Source organism: Gorilla gorilla, chromosome 18 (genome assembly GCF_029281585.2).
Source record: "Gorilla gorilla gorilla isolate KB3781 chromosome 18, NHGRI_mGorGor1-v2.1_pri, whole genome shotgun sequence".
Classification (NCBI taxonomy): Eukaryota; Metazoa; Chordata; class Mammalia; order Primates; family Hominidae; genus Gorilla; species Gorilla gorilla.
The window spans coordinates 27,437,336-27,456,853 of record NC_073242.2 but is presented as its reverse complement, the minus strand read 5'-3'; the positions used below and the strand labels follow the sequence as shown (position 1 = coordinate 27,456,853).

Genomic DNA, 19,518 nt, shown 5'->3' with positions numbered 1-19,518 from the left:
TGTTTGGGATGGAGTAGTAGAAGCTCTGAACTCTGAGGTGGTTCTTGTAAGCTCCCATCACCACCACCTCCTGGGTGGCATCTTCAAGGCTTCTGAGGCACCCAGTGTGAGAGCCACGCGGTGAGGAGGAGCCTTACCCTCCATCAGGGACATGGCTTCTTCCTCATACTCCATGTCTAATGAGGACTGAATGGGAGGGGGTAGGGACCATCTGCACACACTGTCACCTTGTTCGCCTCTGAGCCATGAGAGGTTGAGCTAGGTGTTCCTAATGTCCCTTTTGGCCCTGCATTCTATTTTCTTTTCTTTTTTTTTGAGATGGAGTCTCACTCTGACACCCAGGCTAGAGTGCATGATGCAATCTCGGCTCACTGCAGCCTCTGCCTCCTGGGTTCAAACAATTCTCCTGCCTCAGCCTCCTGAGTAGCTGGGATTACAGGCACCCACCTGGCTAAGTTTTGTATTTTTAGTAGAGACGGGATTTCACCATGTTGGCCAGGCTGGTCTCAAACTCCTGACCTCAAGTAATCTGCCCGTCTCGGCTTCCCAAAGTGCTGGTATTGTAGGTGTGAGCCACCACGCCCACTGGCCCTGCATTCTATGATCAGTGATCTGGAAAGATCACCATAGTGACTCAGTAAGACCTAGAGGAAGATGTATCCAGAGAGAAGACAAAACGCACTTCAGATCTTAGGGGCTAGTGATAAACCAGAGCAGCCCTTATCTAGGTGTTAGATTAGCATTTGACTTGGTGAAGACAGGTTTCTATCATGGTGCCCAGTTTCCTTGCCATCATGATCTCAAATCATAGTCTCTTGAGTTGCTGGTGAAAGGCTCAGCTGTGGAGCTGCTGTCTGTGGTGGCTTGTCCTTACCTGATACATTTGCCACAGAGGGAAACAATCATTAACGTCTCAAGAAACCAGTCTTTCCAGGGTGGGGAAACCCTGTTTGATCCTTCCTTGTTTCTATTGGGTACCGTGAGGCATGTCTGTGTTGCCTGGGTTGAGGAAGGCCTTCCATGTTGAGATTGGGAGTGTTATCTGCTTATTTTGTGATGCCCAGGATTCAGAAGATGATCATGGATCAGGAGAAGCAGGAAGGCGTGTCCACCAAGTGCTGCAAGAAGTCCATTGTCCGCTTGGTGCGGAACCTGTCTGAGGAAGGTCTCTTGCGATTGTATCGGACTACTGTCATTCAAGATGGCATCAAGAAGAAGGTAACCAGGGCCTCCCCCGATGCCCAGAGCCAGCCTCGTGCTGTTGGAAGTTTTTGTCTAGCTTCTCTTGTCATTGCTGTATCCTGGTAGTTGCTTTATTACCAGTGACTTGGAATTTCCCATTATGCCTCCTGATTTGGGGAATACGGGTTAGCTGGAAACAGAAAAGAGCGAAAACTTGCTAGGATTGTAAAGCATGTCAACTCCAAGCAGCAGCTGTGCAGGCATCCAGCCCTGTGGTCAGCCTTGAAGAAGCAGAAGGCAGGCGGAGACATATTGAAGTTTAGTCATTGAGGGACAAATGAAATAACATTTAGGTGGGAAATTTAGACTAAGCAGCAAGAATGCTTTCCTCGGAGAGCTGAGGCAACATCCCAGAGGAAGCAATGGCATCGAGTCAGTGAGGATGCGCTGCCGGGTTATCCGATGGGAGCAGTACATCTCTTCTGCCTCGACATATCTATTTCTGTAAAATTTAAAGTTTGCGGGGGGATGCATTCCCATAGCAGCTGCAGCTCAGCATCTTCACGGACATTCTAAGGCACACGTTTTTCACGGTCAGGGTAATTTGTGATGGTACAGCCAGGCACCAGGGCCAAAGGGAATGGTTGTGTGGGGACAGTCACTCGTAATTTCCTGACCTTTTCTTCTGACTGCATTTTAAATCTCTGCCTTAAGAAAGCTCTGCATTGATATTTTGTTTTCTTAATAAGCTAGCAAGGTCATTTTTGCTCTTCTGCTTTTATTTTTTGAGAAATTTGAAAACTGCAGAGCAGTACAAAAAACTTAAAAAACAACAGTGTCTATCCTTTCCGCATTGATGGCTCTCATCAGTTTTTATATCTGCTATAAGTATTTTTAAAATAAAACAATAATGTCCCCTGGCCCCCTGCTCCCCACTCCCCCACCAGCCTGCCACTTGTTCCCTGAGCAGTGGCAGTGGGTTCCTGTGCTGACCTCCCTCAGAGAAGGCCAAGAAAAACTGCAGCCCAGTAGTAGCAGTGCCTTCGATTTCTGTTGATCTTCAAAGAGTGCAGTCACCGAAGACAGGAACCCCCCACCCTCAAGTCTAGGGTTAGGGAGAGACAGGAAGGCATAGGCATCTGCTGTGTCTCCAGGCATTGCTGGAGGGAGTGGGCGAGGGATGGGGGCAGCGGGTAAGCATGGGGGGCCACATAACCTCAAAAATGAAAGTGCCCAGGCCTCTTGCCACAAGGTCCCACTACAGTAGCTGGTTTTTCCGGCTGGAAAGGGCTTCCGTCGTGTGCATGTGACTCTAGTACCAGCGTAGGTTTCCAGGCAGGACTTTCTCTGGCATCCAGAGCATGTGCTGCTGGCTGCCTTTGATCTGCTGGGGCCATGTGAGCTGGAGCTGGTGCGTCTGTGTCAGTCTTTTGCCTTTGCTCCTGTGTCTTGCCCAGAAAGTGGGGCAATGTGAATGCTGTATATTTCTCCCTTGCCTTTGAATTCTCTGAAATGTTGCCTTACTGCATCTCATTTGAGCGTCACAAAACCACAAAGCTGGTGGTTGGGGGTGGGGGCGGGGTGGTCCTTATTTCACAAATGAGGATTGGGAGAAAATGAGCCAAGTGTGGCGTTCGGGAGCCCTTGTCTAGGCGTTGCTTCCTGCCCCCTGTTTCCAGATCTTTCTGAGCCCATGTTCAGCATGAAGCTGCTGGCCAGAGTGGATGCTCAGACAGCCTGACCTTGCTGTCCCCGGCCTCAGCAGAGACAGGCAAGAAGCCTGGCTCCCTGGGGGCCTGGCCGTCCTCACCTGCCACAACATGGCTGGTGTGCTCACACACACCCTGCCCCACTCCACCTCTCCCTGCTGGGCATTCAAGTTACTTCCCTTCCACACAGTCTGTTTTTCATCCTGTGTATCTCTCATGAAATGATAACCACCTTAACTGTTGAGCTTCAGTAGCTCGGAAAAGGTAAAACAACAAAAGCAGCTCTAAATCCTCTGCTGGTTTGTTTGGACGTGCGCCTGGCAGGAGTCCCATGATGGCACTCTCAGCAAGGGTAGATTAATGAAAGCTGCTTACCTTTTCCAGATGGAAGCCCTCAGGACTCACAAGCAACTGGGAAATTCTCAGATAGTGGGAAGGGGGCACGGAGCAGCCCTCCAGGTAGCAACAGAGACCAGTGGGCTGTGACAGCCCAGTAAGGGACTTGCAGGGAGACAGCTCTGTGTCCAGGCCAGATTCCTCAGTGGGGCCGAGCAGCCCCGGCACCCATGGCAGAGCCTGATCGCTTGGTCACTTGAGGAATTTTGCCGCCAGTAGCTGTACCAGCAAACTGTTCAGCAACAAATTTTGTTTCGATCTCCTAATCGTGTTTTGGAAATGTTAATGAAAACAGGTATGACTGAGGTTCCGCTAGGAATCGACTTGTGGAGCCAAGTCTTCCTTAGCTCTTCCCTCACCCTGTGGGATGCTCCAACCTCTCTCTCCAGGTGGATCTGGTGGTGCACCCATCCATGGACCAGAACGACCCTCTGGTGAGAAGTGCCATCGAGCAGGTCCGCTTCCGGATCTCCAATTCAAGCACAGCCAACAGGCAAGTGGAGGTGCCCGGGAAGAACCCATAGCAAGGCTGCCAGGCCTGTGTGTCAGCCTACAGCAATCCAGAAGAGCCCTTTCTTTATACCTGCATGGATCAGTGAATTTGTTGGTTTGGAGTTCATGGTTCATGATCTCCTAGTCTCAATAAGGACCAATTTCAGGATTCTTTAGGGGGAAAAAAAAAGTCCTAATGGTCTTTATTCTGTCTGATAGAGTGTGGACAGAGCACTCCCCATCATAGGCCTCTGATGTCTGACACTCACTCAGTCTCATAATGGCTCACAGTGATTCTGGTTGCCTTTCTCAGATCTTTTCTAATTTTGTTCATAAACCATGTAATGAGCTGAGAGAAAACTCAGGGGAGGGAGAAAGTTCTCAGCTGTGTCTCAACTAGAAACTCTCACAGGCAGGCAGAGGGCTGATCTGGCTTGCACATGCTAGTTTGTGGGATCTGCCAAGTATTGGCCACACATACTTTGAATCAGTTGCTGATTAATTTCTCATATAATTACTGACTTCTAGCGTTGATGCACATGTCTGAAGATCTAGCACATTGGGTTCCCTTTCTCACAAGGCAGCACCCATAAGTGGGGGTGCCCTCTTCAGGGCCCCACAATCCCCACCACCCCCAAAAGTTTCAGTGACCTGACATTTTGTTTGCATCATCTCCCTGGCCCCTACAGGGAGCAGAATTTGAAACCCCCAGGCCAAGAGGCTGTATCTGATTCATGCAGACAGACTCTGTCCTTTCTCTTAGCCCTTGATTTTCTCAGTACATTATTGCATGTTTATTTGAACTGCAGGGTTAAAACTTCCCAGCCTCCAGTGCCCCAAGGGGAGGCAGAAGAAGACAGTCAAGGAAAAGAGGGCCCAAGTGGATCAGGGGACTCTCAGCTGAGTGCTTCCTCTAGATCAGAAAGTGGACGGATGAAAAAAAGTGATAATAAAATGGGCATAACCCCGCTTAGAAATTATCACCCCATTGTAGGTAAGCTGCAGCTTCTTGTCTGTGTTTAGTTACATTTGATTTGTTGTTTGTATGACAATGTTTGAGGCACTTGGTCCTCTCCATTTGAGCTCCGAGCCGCAGTCAGAAGAATCGCGTCTGAGCTGTGGGCTGGATCCTGTTACTCTGGCCGCATAACTTCTTCCAGCATCTGTCTGTCTATCTGCAAAAATGGGAACAATTCTGCCTGCCATACCCTACGAGGCTTTGGAGAGACTCAGATGAAATCCTGCTAGATCCCAATATGAGGAAAGATTAATTTCTTCTGCTGAATGTCCTTGAGCTGGAACATTCTACAAACTACAGAAAATTTCTCCCTGTCCCAACTCGACAAATCCCCTGGCAGCACAGTCATTGATGAGTCTGAGTGCTCCTATAATTTCCTCAGAGTTGGAGCACTGACGGGTTCCCTCATCCCTCATTTCTAAACTTGTGCTGAGCAAGGCAGGTGGCCATGGCATTATAATCAGGATGCTCAGCTCCTCTCCGGGCCACAGCACATGTGCTGGTTCAGGAAGGAGAGCAAACTTGACTCACCGGGGCCCGGCTGTCTGTCAGGCAGCGTCAGGTCCAGGACACAGCAGACCCAGGGATTCCAAGTGGAAGAGGTTGTGTGTGTGACTTCCCTTTCCTAGGGCTGCAGCCCCACGGTGTGGCCTTTACTTTCAAGGTTTCCCTGTTAGAAGGCACAGGTGAAAGAGGAACAGCAGCGTGAGTGCATGCAACTAGACAGCATTTGGACTCGAATGGACCAGGGGCAGCGCGGGTGTTCCTCGGATGGGCCTTCTGACTGCCTGTCCTGCACCCTCTTGCTGTGCCTACCTCCTCTCACAGCCATCATCTCTCACTGGGGAAAATCAAGCAACAGTCCATTTGTATCAACAAAGAAATAAGCCCCTTTAAAAGAACTGAGATGGCTGGGTATGGTGGCTAACGCCTGTAATCCCAACACTTTGGGAGGCCAAGGGGGGCATATCATGAGGTCAGGAGATCGAGACCTTTCTGGCCAGCGTGGTGAAACCCTGTCTCTACTAAAAATACAAAAATTAGCTGGGTGTGGTACCTACAGTCCCAGCCACTTGGGAGGCTGAGGCAGGAGAATTGCTTGAACCAGGGAGGTGGAGGTTGCAGTGAGCTGAGATCATGCCACTGTACTCCAGCCTGGGCAATAGAGCGAGACTCTGTTTCAAAACAACAACAACAACAATAAACAACAAAAACTGAGACTAGGAATATTTGGCACAGTGCTCATCAAGCCAGAAATCCTTATCCAGTAGCTTCTTAGGCCCTCTGTTAGGTCGTTCTTATTATAAAGGCATACCTGAGGCTGGGTCATTTGTAAAGAAAAGAGGCTTAATTGGCTGACAGTTCTACAGGCTGTATAGGAAGCATGGTGCCAGCATTTGCTTGGGTTCTACTGAGGCCTCAGGAAGCTTCCAGCCATGACAGAAGGTGAAGGGGGGCAGGCACATCACCTGGCAAAAGCAGGAGCAAGAGAGAGAGTTGGGGGAGGTGCCACACACTTTTAAACAACCAGATCTCATGAGGATGGCACCAAGTCATGAGGGATCACCCATACCCAGACGCCTCCCACCTAGCCCCACCACCAGCACCGAGGATTACATGCCAACATGAGATGTGGAGGGGCATCCAAGCCTTCCCACCCTCCTTGTTGGTTCCCTGCTCGATTGCCCTCCTGCCGCAGGTGCTGCACTCTGCTTCCTTGCTCCACTTCCCCTTCCAGGAATGTGCGTAGGCAAGCCCCAAGGGTTCTGCACTGCCAGCAGCTCCTTCACCAACTGGAGTTCACTCTAAGGCTCCCCAGTGAGGCCTCTCCTTTTGTAGAATTGCAGCCCTTCTCCCATCTGTGCTTTATTTTCTGCACCAGCTGTTTTCATCTGGTGGGCTATTTTAGATATTATATTTTATTATCAGTTCTTGCCCATTAGAAAGTAAGCTCTAAGACAGTAAGAATATTTGCCATCTTTCTGGCCCCTGGCACATACTGGCACTCAATCATTTTTTAATGAGTTAAACTGAATTCAGTATGGGATTTTTCAAGCACCGCCCTCTCCCTTTCTTGCTTTAGTCCCCGGACTGGGGCGTTCTCTAGGGTTTCTGCCCAAAATGCCTCGCCTGCGGGTGGTCCACATGTTTCTGTGGTACCTCATCTACGGGCACCCTGCCAGCAACACCATGGAGAAGCCAAGCTTCATCAGTGAACGGAGAACAATAAAGCAGGAGTCAGGCAGGGCAGGCGTCCGGCCGTCCTCCTCTGGAAGTGCCTGGGAGGCCTGCTCTGAAGCCCCATCTAAAGGCAGCCAAGACGGTGTCACCTGGGAGGCTGAAGTGGAGCTTGCCACGGAGACAGGTGAGAGGCCCCTGCCACTCCTGCACCTGGGGCGGGCAGGCCCAGTAGTAGGATCCAGGGAGAAACATGATAGTTCCTTTTCCTTATATAAACTGGCTGCAGCCTCTGATCCAAATGGAAACATAATCCACACTTCCTGAACCTGCAGGCTTTCTTCCTCATCTTCCTTCCTGCCTGACAAGTAGAGTTTTCCTCAAATTAGGGGTAAAGACACCAAGACCTCCTGGGAGATGACGTTACCATGTGTCACCATGGTGACTGGGATCCTGGCTGCCAGGGGTAACCGTGCGTTTTTTTCCTAGTGTATGTCGACGATGCCTCGTGGATGCGCTACATCCCCCCACTCCCAGTCCACAGGGACTTCGGCTTTGGCTGGGCTCTCGTCAGCGACATCCTCCTCTGCCTTCCCCTCTCCATCTTCATCCAGATTGTGCAAGTCAGCTACAAGGTATTGGTGACAGGAGCCATTATCACAGGACTGGCCCCTCAGCTCTGGGCTGGAGGGCCTACACTCCACCTGGGCAAGGGAGGATACTTGAAGACCCGGTGTTGCCCAGATGAATGGATTGGTGGATAGATGGATAGGCAGATGCTCATTCAAGGGAAAATATTTTAAGGATTTGTTCGAGATAGATTAGACTAGATTAGATTAGAAAGATGATTGGGTGGATGGGTGGTAGACTCGCTCTTCTAAATGGATCTATTGGTAGGTAGGTAGACAGAAAGACAATTATATTACAACAATAAAACTTTTTTTTTTTTTTTTTTTTTTTTTTTTTTATGAGACAGAGTCTTGCTCTGTCGTCTAGGCTGGAGTGCAGTGGCGCGATATCTGCTCACTGCAACCTCCGCCTCCCGGGTTCACGCCATTCTCCTTCCTCAGCCTCCCAAGTAGCTGGGACTACAGGCACCCACCACCATGCCAGGCTAATTTTTTATATTTTTAGTAGAGACGGGGTTTCACCATGTTAGCCAGGATGGTCTCAATCTTCTGACCTCGTGATCCGCCCGTCTTGGCCTCCCAAAGTGCTGGGATTACAGGCGTGAGCCATTGCACCCGGCCAAAACATGTTGTTTTTAGAAATTTGGTAAATAGAGAAAGATAAAATAGAAATTACCCATAACTGTATCACTCAGAGAGATAATTACTACTAAGTAATTATCTTCTTGGTGAGGTTTTTGTAGTCTTTTATTGCTATGCCATACTTGTATGTACACAGGTATGTGTGTGATCTCCCTTTAAAAAAACAAACTGAATTGAAACTATATTCACTCTTTTATTGTCTGTGCTTTTGACTAAAGAATGTTTTGTATTTTTTGCATCATTAACTTTTTAGACTTGATATTAAGTAGAGTCATAGTATTCTTATGTGTCTAATTTATTTAACCATAATATTTTCTATTTTTGGACATTTAAATTCCACTTTCTTACTACTGTTGAGTAGGTATTTATTATGACATGTTGATGAATACCTTTTGGGTAGACATAGATTGGCGGCTCCAGCATTTTTTCCTTTGGGTAAGGATAGGAGCAGAATCACTGGCTTCAAAAGGAATGCGTGTTCTCTATCTCATCTTTTCTTGTTTAAAATATAAATGTATATATTCTTATGTTGCCCCCGGGAAAGGTTTAGCAATTTCTATGCCCACCAGCAGGGTATGAGGGCACCTGTTTATTGCCCTCTGCAGTGTGGTAGATGGGCTGGAGGGGAGGGGCAGCGAGGCCAAAGGCAGAGATGCAGGGGCACTTGGTGGGGCAGGAAGGAGAGCCCAGTGGGCAGGTTCAGGGAGACTATGGTCAGAAAATAGTGGCGAGCACTTTTTCAAGATTCTTGCAGGTCGCCCTGGCCCTCAGGGCGAGCTGAACCTGCACATCACCTCTTCAGGTGGACAACCTGGAGGAATTTCTGAACGACCCGCTGAAGAAGCACACGCTGATCCGCTTTCTCCCCAGGCCCATTCGGCAGCAGCTTCTGTACAAGAGGTGAGGCCATTGAACCTGACCCAGAGTAGTCGCAGGTCCAAACAAACCCTTAAGTCAGGGCTCTGAGCCATCATTCACCAGGAAGAGGAAAAGGTTTCTAACTTCCAGCTTGCAAAAACTCAAGATTTTTAGTAAGTTATTAATATTAATGAAGTATGGGCTGGTACATTTTATTACTTGATTTGAAGGTTCTTTTAAAGTAAAATCTGCTGCTAGTGTCTGCAAGTATCGGAATTTTTTTTCCCTTTCATTACTTTTACTTTCCAAATCAAATCCCTAGTGTTGGGTTGATCTCTGTGGCCCTGGTTGGGTGTTAGGTTGGGTAGTTCTGGGCCTCAGTGCAGTGTGGGCTTGAGGCTGGTCCTCCAGTGACCACCAGGTGGAAAAGAGAAGAAGGAAGTCGCACCCCTCACCCCACATGCAGACCCCTGCGGCCGGCTGCGAGTGTGGTGTGATGGGAACCTCCCGCCCCCTCTGTTTTCTAGGCGTTACATTTTTTCGGTGGTGGAGAACCTTCAGAGGCTGTGCTACATGGGGCTGCTACAGTTTGGTCCCACGGAAAAGTTTCAGGATAAAGATCAGGTAATGTCCCTCAAGCCCAAACGAAGGAAATTCTGATTGTTAAACGGTCTCCAAGCAGCCAGACCCAATGTGGGTTCTCCCCGTCTGGTGTCTCCCCTTAGGTCTTTATCTTCTTGAAGAAGAATGCAGTCATTGTTGACACTACCATCTGCGACCCACATTACAACCTGGCCCGCAGCAGCCGGCCCTTCGAGAGGCGCCTCTATGTCCTGAACTCGATGCAGGATGTGGAAAACTACTGGTTTGACCTGCAGTGCGTCTGCCTCAACACCCCGCTAGGTGGGTGTCGGCTGTCTCGGCTGAACCTGGCTGCTTTTGCTCCTTTCTGTGTGCTAACTGGGATTTAGGGCTAGAAAAGCCTAAGAGTTGCCTCAACCAGTGGTATGTTCCGAGTGCTCCCCAGAGGCCCAGAGCACCCCTGGGGCTCCCTTGGAAAGGAGAGTGGCGGGCCTTGAATGGGTGGGGTGCTTCCGGTTCCCCCACTCAGTTGAGCCCAAGTAGCTGCACTTTGTCTTCATTTGTTCATTGAGTAGGTATTTATTAAACACACCGGCTGTGTGTCACTGCCTGTGCCTGACCGTGCCACAATGAGAACACAGCCCGCCCTGCCTTCGTGAGACTCAAAATCTAGTGTGAAGAGGAGACACAGCTCACAGGAGTGCAGTGAGGGCCTAGGTGTTGGTTGGGGTGGTGTTTATTCCAGGGCTCGGGAACAGCCTTGCTGAGGAGGAGACGTTGGAGCTGAATTCTATAGGATGAGGCAGAGCCAGCCAGGGCCAGAGCTGGGGAGGGCATCCCAGGCAGGGGCAGTGACACAGGCTGAGGCCCTGAGTGGTATGTTGGAGAAAGAGAGGAGGCCATGTGGGTAGGAGGAGAGTGGCGTCCACTGGTGACAGTGAGGAGGACAGGACAGGCCTAGAGGTGTTTTGGAGGGAACTGACCCGATGTGCTGGTGACTTGGCTGAGTTGGGCTTTGTGGAGAGCCTCTGCCCACACCCCTCTCTCTCCCTAGGAGGACCCTCCCTCCCACACTGGCTTCTCAGATGCCCACTCCTACTTCAGGTGTCACCTCTCAGAGAAAGCGTGTCCACACCTTTATTAGCATCATTCCATTTCATCTTGGGAGTTCCTTGTGCCTAGAATAGTTGGCTTCCGTCCCCACGATGTGTCGCAAAGTACCGGGTGCACAGTCGGCATCCTGTAAATGTGGATCAAATGCATGGAGGGTCTACGGAAGGCAAGAGAGCCTCCCCTGCAGTGCTTTTCCTCCAGGCCTTTGTCCACCTGGCCTTTTCCTGCCACCTCTACCAGGAGGGAAAGGAAGCCACGTTCAGCTTGCACCTCCAAGAGGAGTTCCATTCCGCTCCTCCCTTCTTGAAGCTGAAAGATCCAGTATCACACTTTGATTTTTGCAAAGTGGGAGTCACACATTTTGCTTGGCAGAATTATTTAGTGCCAAGAGTAATAGCACTTGTATTTAGAAACTTTCATGGGTCCAGACGTATTTTAGAACAGGGTGTTTCATAGAATCCTCTGGCATTCAGCAGTGAGCTAGGCTTTTGCCAATTTAGATTTTAATAATGCCCTAATTCCCCTGCATTTTATATCTAGATAAAAATTTGTGAACCAGCATGAATTTGCACCAGAGTTTTTCAGGTCTGACAATTGGTGAATTTCCATCCCTTTAGGTGTTCATGAGCAGAAATGGCAAAGGCTTATTGAGCCCCAGTAATCAGGCATTGATTGTCCCTTCATTCAATAAACATTTGAAGAGGTTCTGCCCCAAGGATGAGGGGAAAAGCGTCATATAATGAGATGCAATCATCTTTTAGAGCAGGTGCTGCATGAACATTAGCCTGCGTAAGAATCACCTGAGGAGCATATTAAATGCTGATTACTGGGCCCTACCTGGAGAGTCTGCATTTTTCACAAGCAGACTTGTGCTGCTGCTGTTATTTATATGAGAGAAGCTTTGCCTTAAATACTGTTAGTTTCAAGGGTCCATTCAAACAGGTGACCTTGGGCAAGCTACTTGTAACCTCCCTGAATCTTAGTTTATTTCTAAGCTGAGAACTCCACTGCCACCACCATATGGGCCAAGGTGAAGTTGGGCAAGGCGTCTCAAGTAAAGTTCCAGCTGCTGTGGGTGAGGCCCTGAGCTCCCACTGCCCCGGGCCCCACCGGCCATGCCATCAAGCCGAGGTCTCTAAGCATGGTAGGAGAGAGTCTTTGAGAGTCTGCAAACCTTCCCTCACCTATCAAGCAGTGCTTTTAGTGGTATTTTATATTTCTTTGCAAGAAATGCAATTTTCTGTATTACAGAATAGCTGGATATCATTTCTCAACTCCATTAGCAAACCTCTTGAGCACTTAGGAGACATCTGGCTGCTTCTGGAGCCAGGTGGGGCCCAGGCCTGCTGCGTGCAGTGCATCTCAGCAATCTGTCTGTACAGGCCCCTCCATATCCCTGCCACCACCAGCAAGGGCAGTCGTTTCTGCCACCTTGGCCTCAGCATCTCCCGGGGCTTTCTGGGAGGCAGGAAGGCCTGGGTTTCCCCTTCGCTGGACTCCCTGAGCCTTCCGGGCTCTCTCGACTGCCTTGCCCGCCTTCTGTCTTCAGTGAATTCAGCCTGGCATAGACCCTTTCCTCAGGTCACCCACCAGCACTCCAACTCTCTTCCTCTGTTCCCTCTGACTTTCTTGTATGGATATTTTGTACGAAGAGGTCTTACCAATCTCAGACCCCCCGAGTGACCGGGGAGCCTTTTCACAGGCAGGGAATCCACTCTTCTTCCCCGCCCAGCCAGAGGTAGTAGCCACCAGAGCTGCAGCAGGAAGGCGTGATTGGTCACCCTGATGTTTGGTTTTCCAGGCGTGGTGCGCTGCCCGCGCGTCAGGAAGAACAGCAGCACAGACCAGGGCAGCGACGAGGAGGGCAGCCTGCAGAAGGAGCAGGAGAGCGCCATGGACAAGCACAACCTGGAGCGCAAGTGCGCCATGCTGGAGTACACCACGTGCGTGTCCATCCCAAGAGCGGCCGGCCAGGACTGGGCTGCGGTGGTGCTCATTTCAGATGCCTGCCCGCCCTTGTCTGGCTTAGGATGTCAGGCCAGACGGCCTGTGTCTCCGGTGCAGAGGCTGCAGATGGCTGGCTCCAGACATACTTTATTTAGCCCACATCTTGTTTTTAAAAATGTAATCGGTTGTCAAAATTTATTTTGGGAATTTTATATAAAAATCTGGATTTTTGACTTATCTTGCAAAAGTGAAAACCAGTCAACACTTAGGGCCCCCAAATTCTTCATTGCTACCTGTAGGGTGTTTTTCTGGAAAGGTGAAAGTTGGTTATAAATAAATGTCCCTCAACCCATGCCATGGGCTCTCTTTTTCGGTGATGACCAAGAAGGGCTCTTTTCTGTTGATTTCCTGTCTTTTAGTGGAAGCCGTGAGGTGGTGGATGAAGGCTTGATCCCTGGAGATGGGCTGGGCGCCGCAGGGCTCGATTCCAGCTTCTACGGACACCTCAAGCGCAACTGGATCTGGACCAGCTACATCATCAACCAGGCCAAAAAGGTGGGTGTGCGTCACACCGGACTACAATCTCAGGGGTCCTCGCTACTTGCTTTCCTGTCCCTCCCTGCCTGACCAGAGACACAAATACTGGCTTCCGTTTGTGTTGAAGGTGCGTCAGGCCCCTTAAATGTGTGCCTGGCCTGTTTTTTTCCCAGTGGATGCTAACTTACTCTGTGACGTGGACAGATATTCCTTTTTAAAGAAGGATCAGAAGGTCTGGGTGACACAGGTCCTCCAGGAGGGAGTGCATGAGCAATGGTAAAGCGGGTGGCAGGAGACTTCAGCCCTTGGCTGTCAGTGCACAGCGGCCCTTACCTTCCTAAGAGACCTTGGTGCATTTGTTACTCTGGGCGGCTGGGGATTTGTGGAAGCTCATGCTTCATCCCGGTGCTGTGCTTGTCTCACAGGAGAACACTGCCGCAGAGAATGGACTCACAGTGAGGCTCCAGACATTTCTGTCCAAGCGCCCAATGCCCCTCAGTGCCAGAGGTATGTGTGCTGGGAGTTCACCCCAGAAGTAAATATGGTACCAGTTCAGGGCCTAAACGACTGCCCTATGTTTGGTTTGGTCTTCCTGGCCTTTGCAGCACTCGTCCTGAAACTGTTGTCTCCTGTGATTATGTCTAGGCAACAGCAGGTTGAATATTTGGGGGGAAGCAAGAGTAGGCTCCGAGCTCTGTGCTGGCTGGGAAGAGCAGTTTGAGGTGGACCGAGAGCCCTCCCTGGACCGAAACCGGAGAGTGAGGGGTGGGAAAAGCCAGAAGCGGAAGCGGCTGAAGAAGGACCCTGGGAAGAAGATCAAGAGAAGGAAGAAAGGTTATGTGGTGATCATTTACATTTACTGGGCCTTGTCTTTGTTTTGGCTTGGAGATGTGCGACAGCCTCACTCCAGCCAGGCCTGAGCTCTGCCCTTCAGCACGGGTTTCCGCCTTCCCTCGATGTGTGGCGCTGACTCTCTATGATGGTTGCTTTATTTCCACATCCATTTGGCAGATGAGAGAGCCTCGAATGTCCCATATGCTTCCCCTGCTTTCTCCGCCTTTGTATCTTTTAGAGCTTCTGACTTTAGGAACTCATTCAGTTCAAATGCCTAGTTTCATCTCAGCTGAAAAAATGTCAGCAACAGCCTCATCACAACTAGCCAAAATCCTAATTTTGGGGGAGTTTACCTTTTAATATCTGTGTTTATGCTAATCAGGCCAAAGTTCAAAGGCATGTTGCATTTTAATTTTTTAATTTTTATTTTTTTGTGTCAGAGTCTCACTCTGTTGCCCAGGCTGGAGTGCAGTGGTGTGATCTTGGCTGACTGCAACGTCTGCCTCCTGGGCTCAAGCAATTCTCCTGCCTCAGCCTCTCAAGTAGCTGGGATTACAGGCGTGCGCCACCACGCCCGGTTAATTTTATATTTGTAGTAGAGACGGGGTTTTGCCATATTGGCCAGGCTGGTCTGGAACTCCTGACCTCAAATGAGCCGCCATGCTGGGCCCATGTTGCATTTTTAAATTAGAGGAAAGCTGGGAGTCGTGTAAGCCTGCAGCACCTTCTGATTTGATGCACCCCTTGTGCGGTGCCTTTTAGACTGCCATTTTGAGTTCTTCAGCCAGCCAGTATTTATAGCAGAGGGAGTGGTAAGGAGACCAGTGTCTAGTTTTTAGACCACTTTCATATTGCCTAAGTGGTCCACGAGTTTTAACAGCAGCCACTGACGGCTGGCAGCTATTTCAGATAAAGACAGAATGTTTAAACAGGAAGCTGTTTTTAGTGGTTTATTTGGCTGGCGTTCATAACAAATAGCATTCCATCAGTTGAAATGGCCCCCTCAGTTTCGCCTGTCGTAGATATGTGTAAGACCAATTTGGCTTAAAAACCTGAATTCATCACAATGCAAAATGTGGTGGTGTCACTTCGAGTCCAAATTTCCTTTCCCCACTTTTCTTCTGCCTTAATTTGGAAGACACTCGCTAAACAGTCTTTTGAGATTGGCAGTGGCATATGGTGTCTGTCCTGTGAAGGTGCTATCAGTACCTCCCCTGGGCAGGAGACCTTGGCAGCCCCGTGGCTACGCTCTCAAGGTTCAGATCCTCCCTCTGTTGCTGACTCAGCTGTGTGACTTCAGCAAGTCACTGTATGTCTCTGTGTTCCTCAACAAAAAACAGTGATAACAATTGTATCCATTTCATAAGGTTGCTATAAAGTAGTATTCTAATTATAAGATAATATGTTGAAAAAGCATAAACCAGTGCTAGGCACACAGTGAATATTCCCTGATGCTAGACTGCTGTTTTGGTGGTGGTGGTGCTGTTTAGTTATTAACTACACTGATCTCACTGCTGATGTTAGTTATTTAGTAGCCACCACTGTGTGCTGGATGTTTTATATGCAGTCTCCTTCCACCCTCTCCATGGCCCTGGAGCAGAGGCCTTATTGTCCCCAGATGCACTCAAGTCTACACAACGCCCGTGCGGTCACAGAGCAAGGGAGCGTGGGGGCCTGGTGACTGCACAGTCCCTGGTCCTGCTCACTCGGCAGGTACGCCCCGAGCACGCACTGTAGGCTTCTGTACAAGATGCCTTCAAAGGACTCTGTCACAGTTGGGGAGATTGGAGATTGGCAGATAACTAACTAGAGGCTGCATTGAGCCTTCCAACCTGTTGCTGTGAAATTTGATCAAGATAAATGATGAAAGGGATTTAAAAAAAAATAAAATCTATCAGAAGGGGCTGGGTCTTTTGCAGTTAGTTTGTGTGACTTTAGACACAATGAGTATCTGATAACCAATACCATTAGTCACATCTCACTGGCTGGGTAGGGAACCTGCCCCTCTGCAGAGTGACAGCTCCAAATCAGGTGTTAGAGGTCTCCTGCCTTCTCCCTCTGGTGTTTTTAGGAGAGTTCCCAGGAGAAAAAAGCAAAAGGCTGCGCTACCATGATGAAGCCGACCAGAGTGCCCTGCAGCGGATGACGCGCCTTCGTGTCACCTGGTCTATGCAGGAGGACGGGCTGCTTGTGCTGTGCCGCATTGCCAGCAATGTCCTCAACACCAAGGTACCAACCAGCCGAGCCCAGCGGTGGGCCTGCCCCTCACTCGGAGCTCCTTCCTGTCTGAGCCTTCCGGGGACTCCCAGCCAGAGACCACTTCTGTCAGCTGCTCTGCTTCGCCACTGGGAAAAGCATTGCCCAGAATCCTACACATTTTCTTTTTTAGAAAGATGGAGCCTTGCTCTTTCACCCAGTCTGGAGTGCAGTGGCACGATCACAGCTCACTGCATCCTCAACCTGGCCTCAAGTGATCCTCCCACCTCAGCCTCTCATAGTCCTGGGACTACAGGCACACCCTGCCATGACCAGCTAATCCTACAAATTAATACCATTCTGTTTTTCTACATTTCTTTTTAGCTTTTAGCTGCATACATATAAATGTTTGCCTAGCTGCAGGCAAACTAGTTCAGAGCTGTTCTTTCTCTCTCCTCACCAGGAGTCTAACCCTGGCCTGCTCCTTCCTCCCACCTTCATTGCCTGAAAAGCTCCAATTTACCTTCCTGTAACTGCCCATCATGTCCGGAATGATCTGCCAATTGGGCGTAATTACCCTGCTCATTCTCTGTTCTTGGCCGGATACTTCTCATGCTGTTTCTGTCACCTCTGGTACCTCTTGGCTCACCGGCGTGGCTGGTCCACAAGGCAGAGACCTCTTATTTGCCTTTCAGGAAAAAGCTCTGCCAGTCCAGTCCAGGGCCCCTTCCAGGCAGTAGTGCCACAAGGCAGCTTTGGAGGAGCCCAGGTGTGCCTCCGGGTCTCAGCCAGGCCAGGCAGGAGAAACCCAGCTGGGGCTGTGTGCCCAGATGCTCCTTGCCTGCCAACTATTAGATCCCTTGTCTTGACCGCTTGTTCCCTATTCTCTCATCCCTCAGTCCTCTCCTGAATTCCATCCCAACCTCTTTTCCAAGGAAGAACCTGAAAGGTGACATGTTGCAATCCCTAATTTCTGTTCCCTGCATCTGCAATGTCTTCGTCATTGCAGAGCTGATGGGGAAGTGGGGCGTCCCTCCATCTGCTCCAGCTCTGGTGCAGCTAGAGGAGGCAGGAGGGTCCTGCATAGGTCAGTGTTGGTGGACTCTCGCCGCTTGCCAGAACTTACAGACTTTTTAGGTCACCTCATCCTTGGGGATGTAAGAAAATAACTTGTCAAGCGGCTTTCTCATGTCGGCCTTGCCTTCCTGTGTTATTGACCAAGATGTTCTCCTGGGTCTGCTAATTTTGTACATTCTGCTTCTACTAACATAACATACAAGCACAACATACAGAACGTTTCTGAGCACACATGATGCATAATTAGGACACTAAGACCTCTAACTAAACACACTTTGCATCCCCATGATTCCCTCTAATACAGCGCCCTTTCAGGCAGTTCCCCCCCCCCCCCCCCAGGCCCCTTTGGGCACCTTTGTCACACATGGCGCTTGCTAAAATACACTCTTTCCTGCTGGTCACTGAGGCCTCGTCCTATGCTTGTCTGCCCAGAATCTCCCTCAGTGTCTGGCACATGGTGGGCCCAGTAAATATTGTGAGGTGACAGTTGTGGGGATTCTCTGAGGAAGGAGGCTGCACAAAACACATTTTGTCCACTTTTTTATGGTAATTCCCCATGATGTCAGCTCTGAGGATACTGACTGTTTGTCTTGGCTCTGTGTTTGATCCAGGTGAAGGGCCCATTTGTCACCTGGCAGGTGGTACGGGACATTTTGCATGCCACGTTTGAAGAGTCTTTGGATAAAACATCTCATTCCGTTGGACGAAGAGCTCGCTACATAGTCAAAAACCCACAGGCCTATCTCAACTATAAGTAAGCCTCATTGAAGCCCCATCACTCCGGGACATGGTTACGTTATCCCGTTTGCTTAAGAGTCTGGTGGGAAGTGCGGCTGGAGCACACTGAGGTGTCTGATGGGCTGGCCAAGTGTTGGAGTCTGCTGGGGAGATGGACCTTGGTTTTTTGAGGGTGAGGGCCAAGCATGATTCTGGGTGCTTCCCCATGCAAGGTATTGCTTAGACCTTATAGCGGCCATGAGAAGTAGGTGGTGTTATCCTTTTTTTGGATGAAGAAGCAGAGACTAGATAGGCTGACTCGCTAAATACCACGTGCCTAGCTGGTGGTAGACGCAGAGGCAGAGGCTGGCTTTTTCCTGCTGTTTTTGGTCCTCAGAGCAGTTCCTGAGAGCTCTGATTGGTGGCTTCCTCCAGCAGCAAGCTAGGCAGGACCTGGGATCATTGGACAAGATGCCCTCTGCCATGTTCTTAGCAGAGCTGAGAACTGTCCTCCTGCCCTGCCCTTGTGTGTGTGACCTCAGGGAGTCCCCTTGCCTTACCAGGCTGTAAAGCGGAATGAGTCTGTACCTGGCAAGCTCTTTATGAAGGCAGCAGTGCCTGGCGGACGGGAGCCCAGCAAATGCTGGTCGCCTTCCCCTTCATTTTCATTTGGGCAAGTCAGGCTCTCCTTATATCATGGAGATGTGAAGGTTAGTGGGGTGGACACACCTGCTTTGCAGTAGATTAGAGAGCTTAAGAATAATAAACTCCAAAGCCTGTTTGATGTTTTTAAATGTGTGATGCACTTTCACATAGGTCAGCCCATATGGTCCTGGCCAAACCCCTGTGAGAGACAGTTTGGGACTCAGTGTTCTCGGTTACCCATGAAGGACGGAAGTTCAGAGAAGCCAAGGTGTAAAGTGTGAACAGATCTGACTGAGGTCAGGCTTGGCTGACCCCAAATCCTTCATTCGTAAAAGCTGCAGTTGTGTGCAACAGGCATATAAGTAACTCATGCTTCAAGGTCAGCCAAGGCCAGAAACATGAGAATGGAGCTCTCTGAAGGTTCCGAACATGGGCATCATTGCAATTCCCAGACTCCAACTTTGTCTCCTCTTCCTGCAGAGTGTGCCTGGCCGAGGTGTACCAGGATAAAGCGCTTGTTGGAGATTTCATGAATCGAAGAGGTGACTATGATGACCCAAAGGTAGGTCCTGTGTGAGCGTAGGGCTCTGTATGCTTGGGAGATTGGGGCAGCTAGACTTCAGTCAGCTCCTCTCATCCCACAGTGCCCCTGCCAGCCTTAGGAACATGGACTTTGTTTCCTGCTCACTTGAGAAATCACCGAGTCAGCTCTCTGGTGTTGGCCTTGACTTGATCTGGCTTCAAGCACCTGTTTTTAAAGATGATT

At 49.7% G+C, this 19,518-nt stretch overlaps 1 protein-coding gene across 2 annotated transcripts in view; it reads left to right on the top strand.

The window, feature by feature from the left end:
- GTF3C1 (general transcription factor IIIC subunit 1) overlaps positions 1-19,518 on the top strand; it is a 91,379-nt gene that overhangs the window by 47,838 nt on the left and 24,023 nt on the right. For both annotated transcript variants that reach the window (XM_019012586.4, XM_019012587.4), the window contains exons 12-26: positions 1,065-1,218; positions 3,677-3,780; positions 4,589-4,773; positions 6,881-7,162; positions 7,465-7,610; positions 9,049-9,146; positions 9,632-9,728; positions 9,830-10,007; positions 12,601-12,742; positions 13,166-13,301; positions 13,709-13,790; positions 13,929-14,117; positions 16,189-16,346; positions 18,002-18,144; positions 19,233-19,314. In XM_019012586.4, the coding sequence (XP_018868131.4) occupies positions 1,065-1,218; positions 3,677-3,780; positions 4,589-4,773; positions 6,881-7,162; positions 7,465-7,610; positions 9,049-9,146; positions 9,632-9,728; positions 9,830-10,007; positions 12,601-12,742; positions 13,166-13,301; positions 13,709-13,790; positions 13,929-14,117; positions 16,189-16,346; positions 18,002-18,144; positions 19,233-19,314 (2,176 nt within the window). The remainder of the gene's footprint in view (positions 1-1,064; positions 1,219-3,676; positions 3,781-4,588; positions 4,774-6,880; positions 7,163-7,464; positions 7,611-9,048; positions 9,147-9,631; positions 9,729-9,829; positions 10,008-12,600; positions 12,743-13,165; positions 13,302-13,708; positions 13,791-13,928; positions 14,118-16,188; positions 16,347-18,001; positions 18,145-19,232; positions 19,315-19,518) is intronic.